Genomic DNA, 21,352 nt, shown 5'->3' with positions numbered 1-21,352 from the left:
TGTTTGTTAAATCAATAGGTCAATGAACAAAGGCTTCTGATGCATAAACGTGGCAAGAAAGAATCCTCGTTCAGATCTCATATCCTATTTTTATTATGATAAATTAGCATCCAATAATCAGATTTTTAAATTCAGTTGCAATAACCAAAAAGCTTTAAGATTAGATGATATGGTTTCAATTCATATAAAACTAGAGGAAAGGAAGCCTTGCCACATACTGGTACATGAATCTTAGGGCAAGTCACTCCATCCATTTGTATCTGTGTTAACTGCTCTGGAAAATGGAGACAACAATAATAGCAATGGTCTCACCAGGCTATGTGGTGAGGAATAAATGATGCTAACACAATTAGAGAGCTCAGCACACCACCAGCAAGCACATTCTAGGGTCTCAGGAAATGTGAGCTGGTATCATTGTTAAGAGCAGAAATTAAGAAGACTGCTGATTTTTATTAATGCTTGCCTTATTCTCCCAGGGTTCCTTAACAAAGCACCACAAAATGGCATAAAGCAACAGAGATGTAGCCTCTCAAAGTCATGGAGGTTAGAAGTGTGAAATCAAGGTGTCCTCAGGGACATGCATCTTCCAAGATTTAGGGAAGGATCCTTGCTTGCTTCTTGGGGCCTCAGGTGGCCCTAGGCCGACTGTGACTTTTCCCAACATCACTCAATGTCTGTCTCCTTCTACACATGGCTTCTTTTTCTGTGTATCTATATATCTCTCTGTGTCCTCTTGTCTTCTGATAAGGGCATTTTGATTGGATTTAGGGCCTATTTTAATCCAGTATGACCTCACCTTATCCAGACAAGATTACCTTCTGAGGTTCCAGGTGGGTATGATTTGGGGAGACACTATTCAATCCAATGTAACATTCAATCATGAAAAACAAATATAGATGCTACAGAAAATTGGAATAGAAGGTCTTTTTCTCAACCTGATTAAGGCTATTTATGAAACACCAACAGCCAACATCATACTAAATGGTCAAAAACTGAAAACTTTCACACTAAAATCAGGAACAAGACAAGGATGCCCACTATCACCACTCCTGTTCAATATTGTTCTAGAAACATTAGCCATAGCAATTAGAAAAGAGAAAGAAATAAAAGGAATAAAGATAGAAAAGGAAGAAGTTAAACTGTCATTATTTGCTGATGATATGGTACTTTATATAGAAGACCCAAAATACTCAGTCAAAAGTCTTCTAGACCTAATTGACAGATCTAGTAGAGAAGCTGGATATAAGGTCAGCACTCAAAAAACAATAGCTTTCTTATACACAATTAGCAGACCCATTGAGAGAGAAATTCGGGAAACAATTCCTTTTATAGTAGCATCCAAAAAAATGAAATAACTAGGAATCAACCTAACAAAGTAAGCAAAAGACCCCTACACTGAAAACTATAGCACTTTGAAAAAGGAGATCGAGGAGGATATTAGAAAATGGAAAGACATCCCTTGTTCCTGGGTAGGAAGAATCAATATAGAGAAAATGGCCATACTTCCAAAACTACTATATAGATTTAATGCAATGCCAATTGAAATTCCAACAATATACTTCACGGAACTAGAGAAAACAATCCAAAAATTCATTTGAAACCAGAAGAGACCTAGAGTAGCAAAAGCAATTCTAGGCAACAGAGACATGGCTGGGGGTATCACAATCCCCAACTTGAAACTATACTACAAAGCTACTGTGATAAAACAGCATGGTACTGCCAAAGAAACAGACTTGAGGACCAGTGGAACAGATTAGAAGATGCCAAAACAACTCCAGACATACTCAGCCACCTCATCTTCAACAAAAGAGCCAAACATGCTCACTGGAGGAAGAATAGCCTCTTTAATAAATGGTGCTGGAAAACTTGGGTTTCAACTTGCCAAAGATTAAAACTAGACCTATATCTCTTACCATGTCCTCAACTAAAATCGAAATGGATTAATGATCTAAATATTAAAACAGAAATGCTGGAACAGAGGTTAGGTAGAACTCTTGAAGATATTGACATAGGAAAAGACTTTAATGAACAAAACTTTAGTAGCACGGGAACTAGCACAAAGAATCAACAACTGGGATCTCATCTTTTTAAACAGCTTCTGCACTGCAAGAGAAACCACCAACAGAGCTAACAGACAACCTACAACGTGGGAAAAAATTTTTAGCAGCTGTACTTCAGACAAAGGTCTGCTATCTAAAATACATAAAGAATTGAAAAAAATCAGACCCTCCAAATTCAAAGACCCAATTCAAAAATGGGCATCTGAAATGAACAGGCATTTCTCAGACAAAGAAGTAAAAGCAGCAAATAAATATATGAAAAAATGTTCAACATCACTGGTCATTCGAGAGATGCAGATGAAAACAACACTGAGATTCCACCTCACCCCGGAAAGAATGGCTGCTATCAAGAAATCAACCAATAACAGATGCTGGTGGGGGTGTGGCAAGAAAGGAACCCTTCTCCATTGTTGGTGGGAGTGCAGACTGGTGCGACTACTGTGGAAATCAGTATGGAGATACCTCAAAGAACTAGGCTTAGAGGTCCCATTTGACCCAGCTATTCCCCTGCTGGGTATCTTCCCCAAAGAATTAAAAGAATCATACCACAGTGATGCACCCATGTTTATAGCAGCACAGTTCGTAATAGCTAAAGCTTGGAAACAGCCCAAGTGCCCATCAACTGGAAACTGGATAAAGAAGATGTGCTTTTTCTTTTTAATAAAATGGAGTACTACTCAGACATAAAGAATGAGAAACTAGAGACATTTATAACTAAATGGATGCATATTGAGGCCATACTCTTAAGTGAAATAAATAGGACATACATGTGTAAATACCGAATAGTTTCTCTAGTGTGAGAAACTGAAAGTGTAAATAAGGATGAAAATGATTAAAATGAATAATTGATAATTTGAAATAGGAAAAGGTCCAAAGGTGTAGGGGTGGTGGGAGGGGAAGGGGAAAGGGAAGAAGGGAAAGGAAAAAGTATGAGAGAAGAAAAAAAATGGAAACATAATCTATGTAAATAGGGAAGGGTGGAGGGGGTGGAGGGCACATAGGCAATGGGGAAAAAAATAAGAACTAAGATACATCATGTACAGGTACAAGCACCCAATGATAAATGCAAGTGTATTGTATACCTAAAATGTACCTAAAAGAATTAAAAAAATCAAGCATAGAAATTGCTTTAGACATTATAGGTCAGTTATTTTCCCTCTTGTTTTAACCACACAGAAAAGACACACAGATGGTGTGTCACTAATTTCTGGTTGCTATTAGAAATGACAGATAGTTATAAAATTCTTGAATATTGGGGTTTGACTATCCAAGAAGGAATAAGCTTAATTAGAGAAAAACTGCCTTTGGGCAAGTAACAATGCCTTAGGTCCCCGGTGGAGGTCCCCAAGAATGCTGTGGATGACAGATTTGCAACTAAACCTTCTTTCTAGACAGGGGTAGTCCCTGCTTCTGGAATTATCCAGAGACTTCAGCTGCCAAGGAATTCCACTGAAGAATGGACCTGTCTCAGCTATGTTAAATGGCTGCGAGTTGGTGCACTTACTGACAGTACAGGGACTGCACGGCTTCTTACAGGCAGATGAAATGAAGGGGCACCTGGTCTAGTTATAGGGTCTCCAGGATGCCCTTGTGCTGTCTTCAAAACATAAGAAGTTTCCCAGTCAGCACTTCTGTTTAAATGCAAATGGCCCTGGGAGAGGGAACACCTTAATTGGTGATCAAATCTTTATGGATCTATTTGAAAAGGACTCTGGGAGTAGTTTTTGACAAGGTATTAGAAAGGCTTTTTTTTCTCTTGTGGAAGATAGAGTATATGTGCATTATGTACAAAGCAAAAGAGAATTATCCTGAGGGACCTGCTTCAATCCAGCCCTGTCTTGTTACTTAGGTCAGTGAAGGACAGTGAAGCAGTAGCAGAAACTAATATGATTTACAAATTCAACTATATACTCAAGTAAAAAAAGAAGAGATAAGGAAAGTAGGTGTGCAATAGAGAGGTAGACACACAGAGGGCCAGATGGAGAATGTATGTTGATGGAGGGAGAGGAGCAAGGAGGAGAAGGATAAGAGTGTGAAGGGAAGATGAGAGAGGAAGGGGAGAAAGAATAAGGGGTGGAGAGGAAGAGGAGCAGAGACTTTAAATAATGGGGGTATTTGCCCACCATTCACCTGGATGGGCTGATACCACACAGGGAGAGACCTGGCTGATCTGTCTCCTTAGGCCACATGGGGTCCCAAGCCAGTCCTACTGTGAACCTCTCATGGGGCCAAGTCAGATACAAGCCTCTCAATGTTTTAATTTTCATACAGGCTGACCTCAGCCAGGTCCATCTAGAGTGATCATTTTGGGTGCTTGTGGAAAAATGAGTTCTGTTTCAATGCACTGAGCTAGAGCTTCAAGAGTAACTTAATTATATACAATTTTAACCTGACATACTTCATGCCACACAGTATGACAGCCTTGTTCTATCCATAAGCATGGATCTTTGCTATCAAAGAAGCCAGAGAAGGGCATTATCAAGCTCATTCTTTAGCCGATGGGTTTAGTCTCTCATTCTAGAGGCTGAGCTGTTTGCCTGCAGCACCCAGGTGAAAGTCACAGGAGCTGCTGTCTGGTGTGAGGCTGCCTGGGGTGGGGAGGCCCCCAGCTGAGGAAGCCCCAGGCTGAATGACCCTGACCCTGTCACTGGTGCCTGAGGAGCTCACTCAGTGCAGGTGAGGCTCCCAAGGTGCTGTGTGATTTATTCTACCCTACACTGCTCTCATTTCCCCAAGGAAATGATACTTTTCTCAACCTGGAAGGATGCTCACAAATACTTCCCAAATATATTTTGCAGCTTTTACTTTTAATTTTTTTTGGTTAAAGTTACTAATGAAATCTATTGTAAATTTATCCTACTACTGAACAGACATTTCGAGAATATTTAGATGTCTTTTGTGTAAACCTCTTGAAATAATGTCAAAGGAAACACATAGGCTCTGATTATCTCTGATTGGCTAAACTGAAAGGCACATGTCCCTGCCTTTGTGGTCCTGAATATTGACTGTTAACTCCCAGAGGTGTTGTGTGAGCTACTGTGCTTAACCCAACTCTCCAAAAATAAGAGGATCGTGATTTCCTTTAAATTATACTTGTGTAGTAGGATGTCACAGGCATTAGTGCTTTCTTGATTGCATTCAGACATTACTTTGGCAAGGGAATGACTGCATTAAGTTAGCATCAAGCACAATGAATGGTAATTGCAAGACTGTCATTTCTACAAGTGCAAAATTAATGTGTTCTGCAAACTCATTCCATTGTATGCCACAGGAAAATCACAGAACTATGCTGTTCCGAGCAAAAAATTGCACTGAAATAGCACTGTTAATGTTCAATGGCATTATTCAGCAATGGTGTTCCTTTCTACCTTTGTTGTTGTCTCATGTTCATTCTTCAACCCTGTCTGATCTAATTTGTGTGCTCATATTCTAGCCCTGCCACATAGTAGACTGGATGTACAGCAAATGCTGTGGAACAATTCTTTCTTCTGTGTGTGTCATCTTGTGTGAATAATGCCAGCATAAACAACCCTCCATGTATTCATGAGAGTATCAATAGGCTATTTATGTAAAGCTTCTTATTAAGAGATACACCAACTGTTTACTGAAAACTTTACCCAAATGCTATACGTTCATTTAGAGAGAGAAGAGTGATTTACATGCATTTCTATTGCAGCTTAGGAAAAAAGCCAGCTGGTCCTCTCTTCACCCCGCTTGTTTACATATGGGAAATTAAGCCACAGACCAGTTGAGTGAATTTGTTTTTGTCATGTGGGATCGCCAGGGTATATCCCAAATGCAAATATGTGTGTGCACTGGGCTCTGATATTCTGTTCATTGGATTTGTAGAATTTACTGGGGATTCAAGGGCTCATTCAGGACTGAAAACCCCAGCAATAACAGATGCTCTAAGCTGACTGGCTGGATGCACGGTTTCGGCATGCCTAAAAATCTCTCTTAAAGGCATCCTGAATAGGAGTAGTGACAATGATAATAATGACAATGGCTGACCAGAGGAGCTTTCTTGCAAGTACAACTTGGATACAGCAACTGGCAGGAGGTGGGAGAACATGGAGGGAGACCTCTGGGCTGCACAGGCTGATTCACTTCAGCAAGTGATCAGTCAATCAATCAATCAATCAATCAATCAACTGGAGATCCTAATGTGGGAGAGTCAGGCCTGATTCCCCTTTCACAGGCCACTTCCGTTGTCACTTAAAGTTAGGATTGACGAGGCTCCTTGCTTTGTACTATTTCAGTAAGTGCTGGGGTCTGGGGGAAATTCTGCACTACACTCAAAAGCTGCTCTCATCTTAGTAAACAACAGAGACCAGTGAATGATTTTGGGAAACTTCCTACCTAAGGTGGGAGAGGAATTCTCATCACCATATCCGCAGAATAGAATACACTTATTTCCAGCTGAAAAATCTTTACGTAGATGATTTGGGTTTAAGAAATCTCTGAAAATGAGTCTAGAAACAGTTTCTGCCTTACCTTTGTTGCAAAATGTCCCATCATATGCTGTGTTAGAACAGTCACAGGAGTAGCCATGGTATTTTTCTATGCATTTGCCTCCGTTTTCACAGTTGGTCCCATAGCTGGTGCAGTGGCCTGAGCATCCGGATTTGAAGCCGGATGTGACCTTTGCCCTTTCCTCCAGGTCAAGTGTCACCCCATTCATCCTCAAGGAGCGGATGCAGCCTAAGAAGCCCTGTTGGCCTCCAGCGCCACCTGAGAACAACAGAAGGCATGGAGGTCAGACAGAATAACCTTTGGTCACTTCTGTTTTCTTTCTTCATGTTTTGAACAATTGCTGTAGGAGATGAGACTGCTAAGTGCATTAGTATTATCACTTTCAAGTTGGTCCTGTCTAAACAGAAGTAATTGAAGCCTTTTCCCTTAGGCTGTAAAGCCTAATTAAAACACACTGTCTTCTGAGAAGCAATAAACTTGCTATAGAAATAAAATGTTTGAAGATACACAAAAATGGTATAATCTGGTTTCCTATAGAAAAGAGGTTTATAGAAATTTTTAGCTTCTTTGTTCTTTAATCGCATAGCATTCAGTTCTATAGCATCATCTATTGAAAGGAATATAAAAAGGGAGAAAGACGAATATATTAGCATAGTTAACAAATCAATTAGTCAGCAGGCATAAATCCATTTGAAATGTGATTGCGTGTTTCTGTTCTTGTGTCACATGAAATGGTCTGCTTTAAAGTTCATATTAAGGGTATCCAGGACTTCTTGTTTGGGGTGGTGGGAAGTTGAAATTGATCATTTTGCCCAGAAGTTGGCTATATCATATTAAATAGTCACTCAGGTTGGATTTCATTGCTTTTGTCTAAATGTCATTGTAAGACATAGAGCACAAACAGAATGTTCATTGTGATTTTTGGAATAAGTTATAGTGTTAGACTGAGGTCCATGAACATTAAAATATTAAAATCGTCGCATCAGAGGTCATGGAAGCATTCAGAATGTTACAAGTGGATTTAATTGTGTCTATAATATCCTTCCTATAGGTTTTTTGTTCTTAAATTCTTTTATTGGTACATTTTAGGTATACAACACAATTACATTTCTCATTGGGGACTTGTAGCTTTACATGATGCATCTTGGTTCTTACTTTTTCCCCATTCCTAGCCCTCCCTCACCCCCTCTACCCTTCCCTATTTACAAAGACTTTATTTCCATTTTTTCCATTTCTCATCATTTTTCCTTTCCCTTCTTTCCTTTCCCCTGCCCCTCCCATGACCCCTACCCCTTTGGACCTTTTCTTCCTATTTTGCATTATCGATTATTCATTCTAATCATTGGTACATTTTAGGTATACAATGTAACGACATTCATCAGTGGAAATTTGCACCTTTACATAAACTCTCTCGGATCTTATTTTTCACCCTTGCCCAGCCCTCCCTTCAACCCCTCCATCCCTCCCTATTTACAAAGATTTTGTTCCTATTTTTCCATTTTCTCATATTAATTCTATTCCCTTTTTCTTTTCCCCTACCCCTCCCATTTCCTTCCCCTTTGTCCCTTTTCTTCCTATTTCACATTACCTGTTATACCTTTTAGTCCTTATTTACACTTTCAGTTTCTCACACCAGAGAAACTATTTGGTATTTATACATGTTTGTCCAATTTATTTCACTTAAGAGTATCATCTCAATGTGCATCCATTTAGCTATAAATGTCTCTAATTTCTCATTTTTTATGGCTGAGTAGTACTCCATTTTATAAAACAACCACATTTGCTTTATCCAGTCTCCAGTTGATGGGCAATTGGGTTGTTTCCAAGTTTTAGCTATCACAAACTGTGCTGCTATGGACATGGATGCACATATATCACTGTGGTATGATTCTTTTAATTCTTTGGGGAAGATCCCCAGCAGGGGAATAGCGGGGTCAAATGGGACTTCCAGTCCTAGTTCTTGGAGGTATCTCCACACTGATTTCCACAGTGGTTGCACCAGTCTGCACTCCCACCAGCAGTGGAGCAGGGTTCCTCTTTCCCCACAGCCCTGCCAGCATTTGTTATTGATTGATTTCATGATAGTAGCCATTCTTTCTGGAGTGAAGTGAAATCTCAGCATTGTTTTCATTTGCAGCTCTCGAATGACCAGTGATGTTGAACATTTTTTCATGTATTTATTTGCTATTTCTACTTCTTTGTCTGAGAAATGTCTATTCATTTCAGATGTCCATTTTTGGATTGGGTCTTTAAATTTGGGAGGTCTGATCTTTTTAAGTTCTTTATAGATTCAAGATAGTAGACCTTTGTCTGAGGAAGAGCAGATGAAGATGTTTTCCCACATTGTGGGTTGTCTCTTCACACTGCTGGTGATTTCTCTTGCTGTGCAGAAGCTTTTTAATAAGAGGAGATCCCACTTGTTGATTGTTTGTGCTAGTTCACGGGCAACTGAGGTTTTGTTCATAAAATCTCTTCCCACACCGATGTCTTCAAGAGTTGTACCTAACCTCTGTTCCAACTGGTTCAGTGTTTCTATTTTAATATTGAATACTTTAATCCATTTTGATTTTAGTTTAGTGCATGGTGAGAGATATAGGTCTAGTTTTAATCTTTGGGAAATTGAAGCCCAATATTTCCAGCACCATTTATTAAAGAGGCTATTCTTCCTCCAGTGAGGATGTTTGGCTCCTTTATTGAGGATGAGATGGCTGAGTGTGTCTGGCGTTGTTTCTGCATCTTCTAGTCTCTTCCACTGGTCCTCAGGTCCATTTCTTTGCCAGTACCATGCTGTTTTTATCACAGTAGCTTTGTAGTATAGTTGCAGGTTGGGGATTGTGATACCCCTGCCATGTCTCTGTTACCTAGAATTGCTTTTGATATTCTGGGTCTCTTCTTGTTCCAAATGAATTTTTGGATTGTGTTCTCAAGGTCCATGAAGTATGCTGCTGGAATCTCAATTGGAATTGCATTAAATCTATATAGCAGTTTTGGAAGTATGGCCATTTTCACTATATTAATCCTTCCTACCCAGGTGCAGGGAATGTCTTTCCATTTTCTGATATCATCTTCAGTCTCTCTTTTCAGAGTGCCATACTTTTCAGAGAAGAGGTCTTTGATTTCTTTCTTTAGGTTGATTCCTAGGTATTTCAGTTTTTTGGATGCTATTGTGAAAGGAATTATTTGCCCTATTTCTCTCTCAGTGAGTCTGTCATTTGTGTAGAGGAAAGCTATTGATTTTTGTGTGTTGACCTTGTAACCAGCTACTTGACTGAATTTGGTTATTATGTCTAGAAGACTTTTGGCCCAGGGATTTAGCTCAGTGGTTTTGCTGCCTGCTGCGCAAGTGCAAGGACCTGAGTTCGATCCCTGGTACCAAAAAAAAAAAAATGTCTAGAAGACTTTTGGTGGAGTTCTTGGGGTCTTCTATATAGAGTATCATGTCATCTGCAAATAATGACAATTTGATTTCTTCATTTCCTATCTTTATTCCTTTTATTTCTTTCTCTTGTCTAATTGCCGTGGCTAATGTTTCCAGAACTATATTGAACAAGAGTGGTGATAGTGGACATCCTTGTCTTGTTCCTGATTTTAGTGTGAAGGATTTCAGTTTGTGACCATTTAGTATGATATTGACTGTTTGTTTTTCATAGATAGCTTTTATCAGTTTGAGGTAGAGACCATCCATTCCAATTTTTTGTAGGGTTTTTATCATAAATGCATGTTGGATTTTGTCAAATGCTTTTTCTGCGTCTATGGAGATAATCATATGTTTTTTGTCCTTGGCTCTATTGATATAGTGTATTACATTGATTGATTTGTGTATATTGAACCATCCCTGCATCCCTGGGATGAATCCCACTTGATCAGGTTCTATGGTCTTCTTGATGATCTTCTGCATTCTGTTTGCCAGTATCTTATTAAGGATTTTTGCATCTATGTTCATTAGTGAGATTGGCCTATAATTCTCCTATTCGGTTGGGTCTTTCTCTGCTTTGGGGATCAAGGTGATGCTTGCTTCCAGGAATGAATTTGGGAGTACTGCTTCCCTTTCAATTTCATTGAAGAGTTTAAACAGTAGTGGCAGTAGTTCCTCTCTAAATGTCTTGTAGAATTCAGCAGTGAAACCATCAGGGCCTGGGCTTTTCTTAGTTGATAAGCTTTTAATTACGTTTTCAATTTCATTGGTTGACATTGGGTTGTTTAGAATTTTTAGGTCTTCTTCGTTCAACTTTGGTAATTCATATGTATCTAGGAATCTGTCCATTTCTTCTGTGTTGTCCATCTTATTGGAGTATAGGTTCTGGAAGTAGGTATTGATGATCCTCTGGATTTCTGCTGGGTCCGTTGTAATTTCACCCTTTTCATTCCTAATTGCATGGATTTGGGCCTTTTCTTTCCTTTTTCTGGTAAGGTTGGCTAAAGGTTTGTCAATTTTGTTTATTCTTTTGAAGAACCAACTCTTGGCTTCATTGATTTTTTTGTATCATTCTCTTAATCTCCATTGCATTGATTTCTGCTCTGATCTTTATAATTTCCTCCCTTGTATGAGCTCTGGGGTTGTCCTGCTCTTCTTTTTCTAGAAGCTTGAGGTTCAGCATCAGGTTATTTAATTGGGCTTGTTCTGTTTTCCTAATATGCGTATTCACTGCTGTGAATTTCCCTCGTAAGACAGCTTTCATTGTGTCCCATAGATTCTGATATGTTGTATTGTCATTGTCATTTAATTGAAGGAACTGTCTGATTTCTTCTTTAATTTCCTCCGTGACCCATTGGTTATTCAGAAGTGTGTTGTTCAATTTCCACGTGTTTATGAAATTTTTCGAGTTTCTTTTGCTATGGATCTCCAATTTCATCACACTATGGTCTGATAATATACAGGGGACAACTTCAATTCCTTTGCACTTACTTAAATATGTTCTATGGTGAGTATGTGGTCTATTTTGGAGAATGACCCATGTGCAGCTGAGAAGAATGTGTATTCTGATTTTGTGGGGTGGAAGACTCTGTAAACATCTGTTAAGTTCATTTGTTCAAGAGTTTGATTGAGTTCTAGTATTTCATTACTTATTTTTAGTCTAGTTGATCTATCTATTTGTGACAGTGGGGTGTTGAGGTCCCCCACTACAATTGTATTAGTGCATATATGACTTTTCATGTCCGTTAGTATTTGTTTTATATAGTTGGGCACACTAGTGTTTGGTGCATAGATATTTATGATTGTCATCTCTTCCTGTTGGATTGTTCCCTTTACAAGGATGTGGTGTCCTTCTTCATCTCTCTTAATCAGTGTTGGTTTGAAATCTACTTGATCTGCAAAGAGGATAGCTATCCTTGTCACGTGGAGTATTGCTTTCCACCCTTTAACTTTCAGTCTATGAGTTTCCTTTTGAATGAAGTGTGTTTCTTGTATGCAGCATATTGTTGGATTTTGCTTCTTGACCCATTCTGCCAGTCTATTTCTTTTGATTGGTGAATTGAGACCATTAACGTAGATGGTTATAACTGAAACGTATTGACTTATCATTGCCATAACTTTTTCTTTTTGTTGGGTTCTCCCCCTTTATATTTAATTTCTTGTCGTGCCAGATGGGTTCATTCTGCTTTGCTTCCTGGGGTTGTGATCCTCAATGTCTGTTCCTAGGATATTGTGTAAAACTCTTTGGAGTGCTGGTTTGGTATTCACAAAGTTCCTAAGGTGCTCTTTGTCTTGAAAGTATCTTATTTCTCCATCAATTTTGAAAGATGGTTTTGCAGGGTACATCAATCTGGGTTGGAGGCTGTTTTCTTTTAGGGCTTGGAATATGTCATCCAAGCTCTTCTTGCCTTGATGGTTTGTGTTGAGAAGTCTGCTGTGATTCTGATGGGCTTTCCTTTGTATGTGATTTGTTTCTTTTCTCTCACTGCTTGTAGAACTTTGTTCTTCTGTTGAGTTTCTGGAATCTTAACAATTATATGCCTATGTGTAGATTTTTTTTGATCAAGGCTATTTGGAGTCCTATATGCCTCACTTATCTGTATGTCAAGCTCTTTTCCCCTGCTTGGGAAATTTTCTGCCATTACTTCTGTGAAGAGTTTTTTTTTTAATGTCATCTGTACTCTCTCCTCTTTCTTCATTGACTCCAATCAGTCTTATGTTTTTCTTTTTGGCATCATCTAGCAGCTACTGGATTAATTTCTCATGTTTCTTTATAATTTTGAAGCAATTTTTCTTTTCCTGGTCATTAATTGCAATCTTATCTTCTATATCTGAAATTCTGTCCTCACATTGGCTCATTCTGCTGTGTAGACTTTCAGTGGAGTTTTTCGTCTCCTAGAAATCTATTTGCATCTGTGTTATGCATTCCTTTTGTTTCCTATGTTGGGATTCCATCATGTTCCTCAGCTCCTCTCTAGATTTATTAATCATGCCTTGCACTAGGAGCACAATTTCTCCTGTTCTCTGAGAAATTATTTCTGATTTCATTTTTTCCAGATCCCCTTTTGTTGCCAGTTCAGTGGGTCCAGGTGGTTGAGTATCAGAGTGTTCCATCTCATTTCCCTTTGGGGTTGCTGTAGGTGATCTGGAAGTCTGGTTTTGAGACTTCTTTAGGTGTTTTCTCATTTTGACTTGGGGGGCGGGGTGTGCTGTTGGTGTCTGTGCTGCTCTGAGCTGGGAGAGGTGGGACAGGGGCCGGGAGTGGCGGTAGGGATGGTGGCCCAAAATCCCTTTCCTCTGGGCTGGGAGCAGCAGGAGGGATGGTGGCTGGGAAGCCCCTTCCTCTAGACCAGGAGCAGTGGGACGGCAGCTCAGAAACCCCTACCTCTGGGCCAGGAGCAGTGGGACTCAGTACCGTGGTCTGGTGGTCTGGTGTCCTCTGGGTCTTTGTAGTGTGGAACCAGGTGGCTGTACTGAGGAGGGGGGTGGTGTCCAGTGGATTGTTGCCAGGGCCCAGGCTGATTCGCCATGTTCTGCATGACTCGGGACCTCAGTAGGGCATGTGCAGACCTGTGTGTCTGCAGCGGGCTGATTCCTGCAGAGCTTTTCTTATACTCAATAATAGTAACAATCATAACACCTACCATGAATTGAGCTTTCATTCAAAGAGGTGGATTATCACCTGTTATCAGTATGGCCCTGCATAGTGCAAGCTGTTCTACTGATGTCACACACAAGGGTACTGAGACCCAAGGGGATCCAGAGAAGCCACACAAGCAGTGAGTCACAAAGTCAATGTCCAAATGTAGATCTTTGCAACCGCAGCCAACGCTTCCTTCAGCCCTGCTTGCTGTGTGCTAAATGTCAAACTGTGCCCTACATCTTAGTATGGCTGTTGGTGATCACACTGGTATTAAACTGCAGGCAAAGAGCAAGCCCTTGGCTGTCATTTTAGAAATGCCTTTCCCCAGCCCCTTATGAAGCTTCTGAACTGATCAGCACTCTGCAGCTGTTCCCATCCCACTCCTTTTCCCCTCCCCACCTGCCTCCCTCACCTGCAGAAAGTGCCCTTTCACCTCTTCTTCATGGAGCCCTCTCTGCATGATCATGCTCATCCATTCTTTCTGTCCCCTTTCAGTAGGGTCCAGCCTAACTCCTCTGCTTAAAAGCACACAGTCTTCACTCTAACTCCAGATTCCACTTAGCCCTACTTGACTTTACTTTTCCCATAGTGGTTACCACCTTCTAACACATGACATATTTGATTTACTTACTGAGTTTATTGTTAGATTTCTCTTTCCCATGCAAGATTATAAGCTCTACAGAAGCAGAGATTTTTCATGGTAATGAAGCAAACATACAAAAATTCCTAGTTCATGTGTGGGCTTTGATGTGGTTTCTTCCTATAGCAGATGAGTGATCAGTCTGTTGGGCCAAAGGTGCTCTGGGACTGAAGTTACCTCTTTAGAATACTAAGCTCTGAATTTGAGGACCTTGTATTTTTCAAAATCCCTCTGGATCATTATTTCCATCTTTTTTGTTTAATGCTACATCTGATTATTTTGCCCTATTCTTGTGTGCATCTGATGGTTGTATTATTCATTTTAGGTAGATGCAGCATTTTCATAATTAATCTTTAATTGCAACACTTGCATAGCATTTCACATTAAAAATGATATACAAATTAAACTCACATCTCCCACTGGATAATTTTCACAGGTCTGACTAATGTGCATGAAGCCCTCACGTGATAGGAGTTCTCTCCAATGACAATGTGTGGACTTTCTAGTGAACAAAGGTTAAATGGTATTTTTGCTTGAAGACCTGTCATTTAAACTTATGACATCTGTCACCAAGAAAGAGTTTCACAAAGCAATGAGTTGGACTCAATTTTTACTAGCATTAACATATTTTACATAATATATAATAGCCATTTTCAGTATAATTTTTTTTCATATCAACTAGATCAGGAAAAGTACTTTCCACCTCACTGAACCATTTAAATAAACTAGGGGGCCACCTAAGTAGGAAAAGAGCCCAATTTATTTAGTTTTTCTTTTATACAGAGACAAAGAGGATTTCACCTACTGCTTTATAAATTTAGAAGTAAAAATTTTTAAATTTAATTAGTAGAACAAAACTATTTAGACTATACTCATGTTTTATGTCAGTTAAAGAAAAGAAGACTTCAACAATGCAGAAAAGGAAAGAAAGTTGAGGAGAAATGGAGTTATTTGCTGAAAGATAGAGAAGGAGACACAAGCACATAGGGAAACATTCAAATCAAGGGCTGGAGCAATTTAGAACAGGAGAAAATGGAGATCTAGTGACCACATAACCATCCAAAGCTTTCAATGCCAAAAAAAATCTGCGACTTCAAAGATGCAAACTGGAAAGATGGAGTGTAAAATTCATAACAAAGAATAATATTCAAAATACAATTATGAATCAGTAAGAAATACACTTTCTCCTATTCCCCTAAAAACCAAAGATTGCCAAAAAATGATTTTAAAAATATGAATGTTGAAAATATAAAAATGATTCAACTCTCAATACTTGAAGCAAAGCAAACTAAAACAGTGAACTCTTTTTCCTTCATTTATTTGGATTAACATAAACTCTAGAGGATGTTGCCCACTAATAGAATGTATGTGGAGAAGGTGGTCATTTCATACCCTATTTGTAAAATTCTTCTTAGAGGAAAATATATTTCAAATGCATTTAAAATATATATGTCTTCATACAGTTATTACACTTAAAAGTGTAATTAATTCTAAGAGCTCAATTTTAAAGAAAAATTGGACAAGTGTGCCATGATTTTTACAAGGACCATGTTAGTATAACATCATTCAAATTGAAAATTGGGAAGAAAAGACTATTGGTAATGGAATGCCAAGACAAATGATAGCACCTTCACAAAAGTAGATGTTGTACAGATATTAAACAAGATGTTCTGGTTGTACATGTATTGTTTGGTAAATGTTTCATGATTCATTAAGTGCAAAAGGCAATTTCGAGAACAATGTGTGCATTATGATCTTATTTCTTCCTTTGTTTTGCTTTTTATGCATATGTATATTCATAGATAAAAGTAGAAAAGGCTGTTCCCTAAAAGTGAAAGTATTTGTATCATTACTATAATGTTACTGAGTAACATTACAGTTCTTTTTTTATTTTGCTTATCAATATGTTTATAGTTTCTCACTGGAAAACTATTACATTGATAATCATCCAAAAGGAAAAGAAAATGTCTAAAATCAATGATTTAGAACTTTCAGGACATTTTGATAGGATATAATTGTCTTAATTAACTAATGATGAAAATTCAAATAGCTATGCATTTATGTAATAAAAAAGCCCTCTGGAAAACCCTTATTGCAAAAACAAAATCCATACTGGCTAAAATGATAGAAGCCAAAATGAAATTCTAACACACGAAGAGTGACTAATGGGTTGAAATTCTTCCAAATCAGGCAAAGGCCCCAATTCTCTTCACCACAGAGGTGTGAAGCCAGGCTGACAAGCAGATGGTGGAATGGGAAACCCTTCAAAGCAGTTGTTTTCAATGGCTTCTCTTGCCATCTTCTATCTCATAGCTTTGCTCCCAAAGGGGGTTGGACTCCTTTCAATTAATGCTCTATTCAAATATTTTATAAAAATAAAATGCTCCCTGGCAAATGATTATTCAAATCAACATTCCACCCAATGAGAGAACTGCAAAGTTTGCGTCTAAAAAGACAACGGAAGGGTTCATTTGCCATTTCATTGATGAGGGTTTACAGGCATAATCACATGCTAAGCCATCCCTGCCACTAAAGCCTTCAATAACCCGGTCCTATCTACTGAGCCTAGTAGGTTGTACACTTTCGATTAAGTGATCAAAACCAATCCCCAGCCTAAAAATCTTTCTGAAATTCTAGTCCAATCAACTGCCCCGTTCTTTCCGACGTATTCCTCTGAAACATGCAAATCTATTCGGCCCTGGCCCAAAATTCTTCTCTGTGTTAGGTGGTGGTCATTTGTCAAGACTGTAGGTTCAGAAAACCTTTTTCTTTTTTAAATTTTTGAGATAGTGTCTTGCCAAGTTACCCAGGCTGCCTCAGACTTTCAAAGTGCTGGATTAAGGTATTTGCCACCAAGACTGTAGGTTCAGGGATAAGATCTGATATAAGTTTGCTGATTGGAAACTATAAGTCCCCGAGTAAACATCTTAAATTCTCTAAGCCTCAGCTTCCTTATCTGTGCAGTGGGGATAATGATACCAATACCTACATTGACAGGCTGCTGTGAGGATCAGGAAAATAATGTACATAAAGTGCCCAGTATTGTACATAGTACCTAGCTGTCGATAAAAGAGTAATGGGTTTTATTTTTATTAACAGTATCTTTTTTCTAAATCCCCATCAGATTTTTCTGCCAATAATTTTTCTTACTCTCCATTTTTAATTTGTTTCCAGAAAAGTTGTTAATCTAAGATAGACACATAGAGAAATTTGAGTTCCTCTTTTTATGCCAGCTGCTTTTCAAAACCTATAGCAAGGAGATCCCTCCCGCTGCTCCCAGCCTAGAAGAAAGGGCTTTTGGGCTGCCATCTGTCCCGCTGCTCCCCGCTGCTCCCTGCCCAGAGGAAGGGGCTTTGGAGCTGCTATCCCACTGATCCTGATCCAGAGGAAGGGGCTTCCTGGCCACCATCCCTCCCCCTGCTCCCAGCCCAGAGGAAAGAGCTTTTGGACCACCTTCTGTTCTGCCTCTGCCGGCCCAGAGGAAGGGGCTTCTGTGCCACCATCCCTACCGCCACTCCCGGCCCCTGTCCCACCTCTCCCAGCTCAGAGCAGCACAGACACCAACAGCACACCCCGCCCCCCAAGTCAAAATGAGAAAACACCTAAAGAAGTCTCAAAACCAGACTTCCAGATCACCTACAGCAACCCCAAAGGGAAATGAGATGGAACACTCTGATACTCAACCACCTGGACCCACTGAACTGGCAACAAAAGGGGATCTGGAAAAAATGAAATCAGAAATAATTTCTCAGAGAACAGGAGAAATTGTGCTCCTAGTGCAAGGCATGATTAATAAATCTAGAGAGGAGCTGAGGAACATGATGGAATCCCAACATAGGAAACAAAAGGAATGCATAACACAGATGCAAATAGATTTCTAGGAGACGAAAAACTCCACTGAAAGTCTACACAGCAGAATGAGCCAATGTGAGGACAGAATTTCAGATATAGAAGATAAGATTGCAATTAATGACCAGGAAAAGAAAAATTGCTTCAAAATTATAAAGAAACATGAGAAATTAATCCAGTAGCTGCTAGATGATGCCAAAAAGAAAAACATAAGACTGATTGGAGTCAATGAAGAAAGAGGAGAGAGTACAGATGACATTAAAAAAAAAACTCTTCACAGAAGTAATGGCAGAAAATTTCCCAAGCAGGGGAAAAGAGCTTGACATACAGATAAGTGAGGCATATAGGACTCCAAATAGCCTTGATCAAAAAAAATCTACACATAGGCATATAATTGTTAAGATTCCAGAAACTCAACAGAAGAACAAAGTTCTACAAGCAGTGAGAGAAAAGAAACAAATCACATACAAAGGAAAGCCCATCAGAATCACAGCAGACTTCTCAACACAAACCATCAAGGCAAGAAGAGCTTGGATGACATATTCCAAGCCCTAAAAGAAAACAGCCTCCAACCCAGATTGATGTACCCTGCAAAACCATCTTTCAAAATTGATGGAGAAATAAGATACTTTCAAGACAAAGAGCACCTTAGGAACTTTGTGAATACCAAACCAGCACTCCAAAGAGTTTTACACAATATCCTAGGAACAGACATTGAGGATCACAACCCCAGGAAGCAAAGCAGAATGAACCCATCTGGCACGACAAGAAATTAAATATAAAGGGGGAGAACCCAACAAAAAGAAAAAGTTATGGCAATGATAAGTCAATACGTTTCAGTTATAACCATCTACGTTAATGGTCTCAATTCACCAATCAAAAGAAATAGACTGGCAGAATGGGTCAAGAAGCAAAATCCAACAATATGCTGCATACAAGAAACACACTTCATTCAAAAGGAAACTCATAGACTGAAAGTTAAAGGGTGGAAAGCAATACTCCACGTGACAAGGATAGCTATCCTCTTTGCAGATCAAGTAGATTTCAAACCAACACTGATTAAGAGAGATGAAGAAGGACACCACATCCTTGTAAAGGGAACAATCCAACAGGAAGAGATGACAATCATAAATATCTATGCACCAAACACTAGTGTGCCCAACTATATAAAACAAATACTAACGGACATGAAAAGTCATATATGCACTAATACAATTGTAGTGGGGGACCTCAACACCCCACTGTCACAAATAGATAGATCAACTAGACTAAAAATAAGTAATGAAATACTAGAACTCAATCAAACTCTTGAACAAATGAACTTAACAGATGTTTACAGAGTCTTCCACCCCACAAAATCAGAATACACATTCTTCTCAGCTGCACATGGGTCATTCTCCAAAATAGACCACATACTCACCATAGAACATATTTAAGTAAGTGCAAAGGAATTGAAGTTGTCCCCTGTATATTATCAGACCATAGTGTGATGAAATTGGAGATCCATAGCAAAAGAAACTCGAAAAATTTCATAAACACGTGGAAATTGAACAACACACTTCTGAATAACCAATGGGTCACGGAGGAAATTAAAGAAGAAATCAGACAGTTCCTTCAATTAAATGACAATGACAATACAACATATCAGAATCTATGGGACACAATGAAAGCTGTCTTACGAGGGAAATTCACAGCAGTGAATACGCATATTAGGAAAACAGAACAAGCCCAATTAAATAACCTGATGCTGAACCTCAAGCTTCTAGAAAAAGAAGAGCAGGACAACCCCAGAGCTCATACAAGGGAGGAAATTATAAAGATCAGAGCAGAAATCAATGCAATGGAGATTAAGAGAATGATACAAAAAAATCAATGAAGCCAAGAGTTGGTTCTTCAAAAGAATAAACAAAATTGACAAACCTTTAGCCAACCTTACCAGAAAAAGGAAAGAAAAGGCCCAAATCCATGCAATTAGGAATGAAAAGGGTGAAATTACAACGGACCCAGCAGAAATCCAGAGGATCATCAATACCTACTTCCAGAACCTATACTCCAATAAGATGGACAACACAGAAGAAATGGACAGATTCCTAGATACATATGAATTACCAAAGTTGAACGAAGAAGACCTAAAAATTCTAAACAACCCAATGTCAACCAATGAAATTGAAAACGTAATTAAAAGCTTATCAACTAAGAAAAGCCCAGGCCCTGATGGTTTCACTGCTGAATTCTACAAGACATTTAGAGAGGAACTACTGCCACTACTGTTTAAACTCTTCAATGAAATTGAAAGGGAAGCAGTACTCCCAAATTCATTCCTGGAAGCAAGCATCACCTTGATCCCCAAAGCAGAGAAAGACCCAACCGAATAGGAGAATTATAGGCCAATCTCACTAATGAACATAGATGCAAAAATCCTTAATAAGATACTGGCAAACAGAATGCAGAAGATCATCAAGAAGACCATAGAACCTGATCAAGTGGGATTCATCCCAGGGATGCAGGGATGGTTCAATATACACAAATCAATCAATGTAATACACTATATCAATAGAGCCAAGGACAAAAAACATATGATTATCTCCATAGACGCAGAAAAAGCATTTGACAAAATCCAACATGCATTTATGATAAAAACCCTACAAAAAATTGGAATGGATGGTCTCTACCTCAAACTGATAAAAGCTATCTATGAAAAACAAACAGTCAATATCATACTAAATGGTCACAAACTGAAATCCTTCACACTAAAATCAGGAACAAGACAAGGATGTCCACTATCACCACTCTTGTTCAATATAGTTCTGGAAACATTAGCCACGGCAATTAGACAAGAGAAAGAAATAAAAGGAATAAAGATAGGAAATGAAGAAATCAAATTGTCATTATTTGCAGATGACATGATACTCTATATAGAAGACCCCAAGAACTCCACCAAAAGTCTTCTAGACATTTTTTTTTTTTTGGTACCAGGGATCGAACTCAGGTCCTTGCACTTGCGCAGCAGGCAGCAAAACCACTGAGCTAAATCCCTGGGCCAAAAGTCTTCTAGACATAATAACCAAATTCAGTCAAGTAGCTGGTTACAAGGTCAACACACAAAAATCAATAGCTTTCCTCTACACAAATGACAGACTCACTGAGAGAGAAATAGGGCAAATAATTCCTTTCACAATAGCATCCAAAAAACTGAAATACCTAGGAATCAACCTAAAGAAAGAAATCAAAGACCTCTTCTCTGAAAAGTATGGCACTCTGAAAAGAGAGAC

The 21,352-nt window shown here is 38.9% G+C and overlaps 1 protein-coding gene across 2 annotated transcripts in view; it reads right to left on the bottom strand.

Moving 5' to 3' along the window:
- The window catches only part of Cntnap2 (contactin associated protein 2), a 2,081,788-nt gene that overhangs the window by 204,438 nt on the left and 1,855,998 nt on the right, over positions 1 to 21,352 (bottom strand). For both annotated transcript variants that reach the window (XM_004860475.3, XM_087207768.1), the window contains one exon: positions 6,555 to 6,791. In XM_004860475.3, the coding sequence (XP_004860532.1) occupies positions 6,555 to 6,791 (237 nt within the window). The remainder of the gene's footprint in view (positions 1 to 6,554; positions 6,792 to 21,352) is intronic.

The sequence above is a fragment of the Heterocephalus glaber genome, unplaced genomic scaffold (assembly GCF_053883595.1).
Source record: "Heterocephalus glaber isolate CG9 unplaced genomic scaffold, H.glaber_assembly_v1.0 deba00000818, whole genome shotgun sequence".
NCBI lineage: Eukaryota > Metazoa > Chordata > Mammalia > Rodentia > Bathyergidae > Heterocephalus > Heterocephalus glaber.
This window is presented reverse-complemented; position numbering and strand designations above follow the sequence as displayed.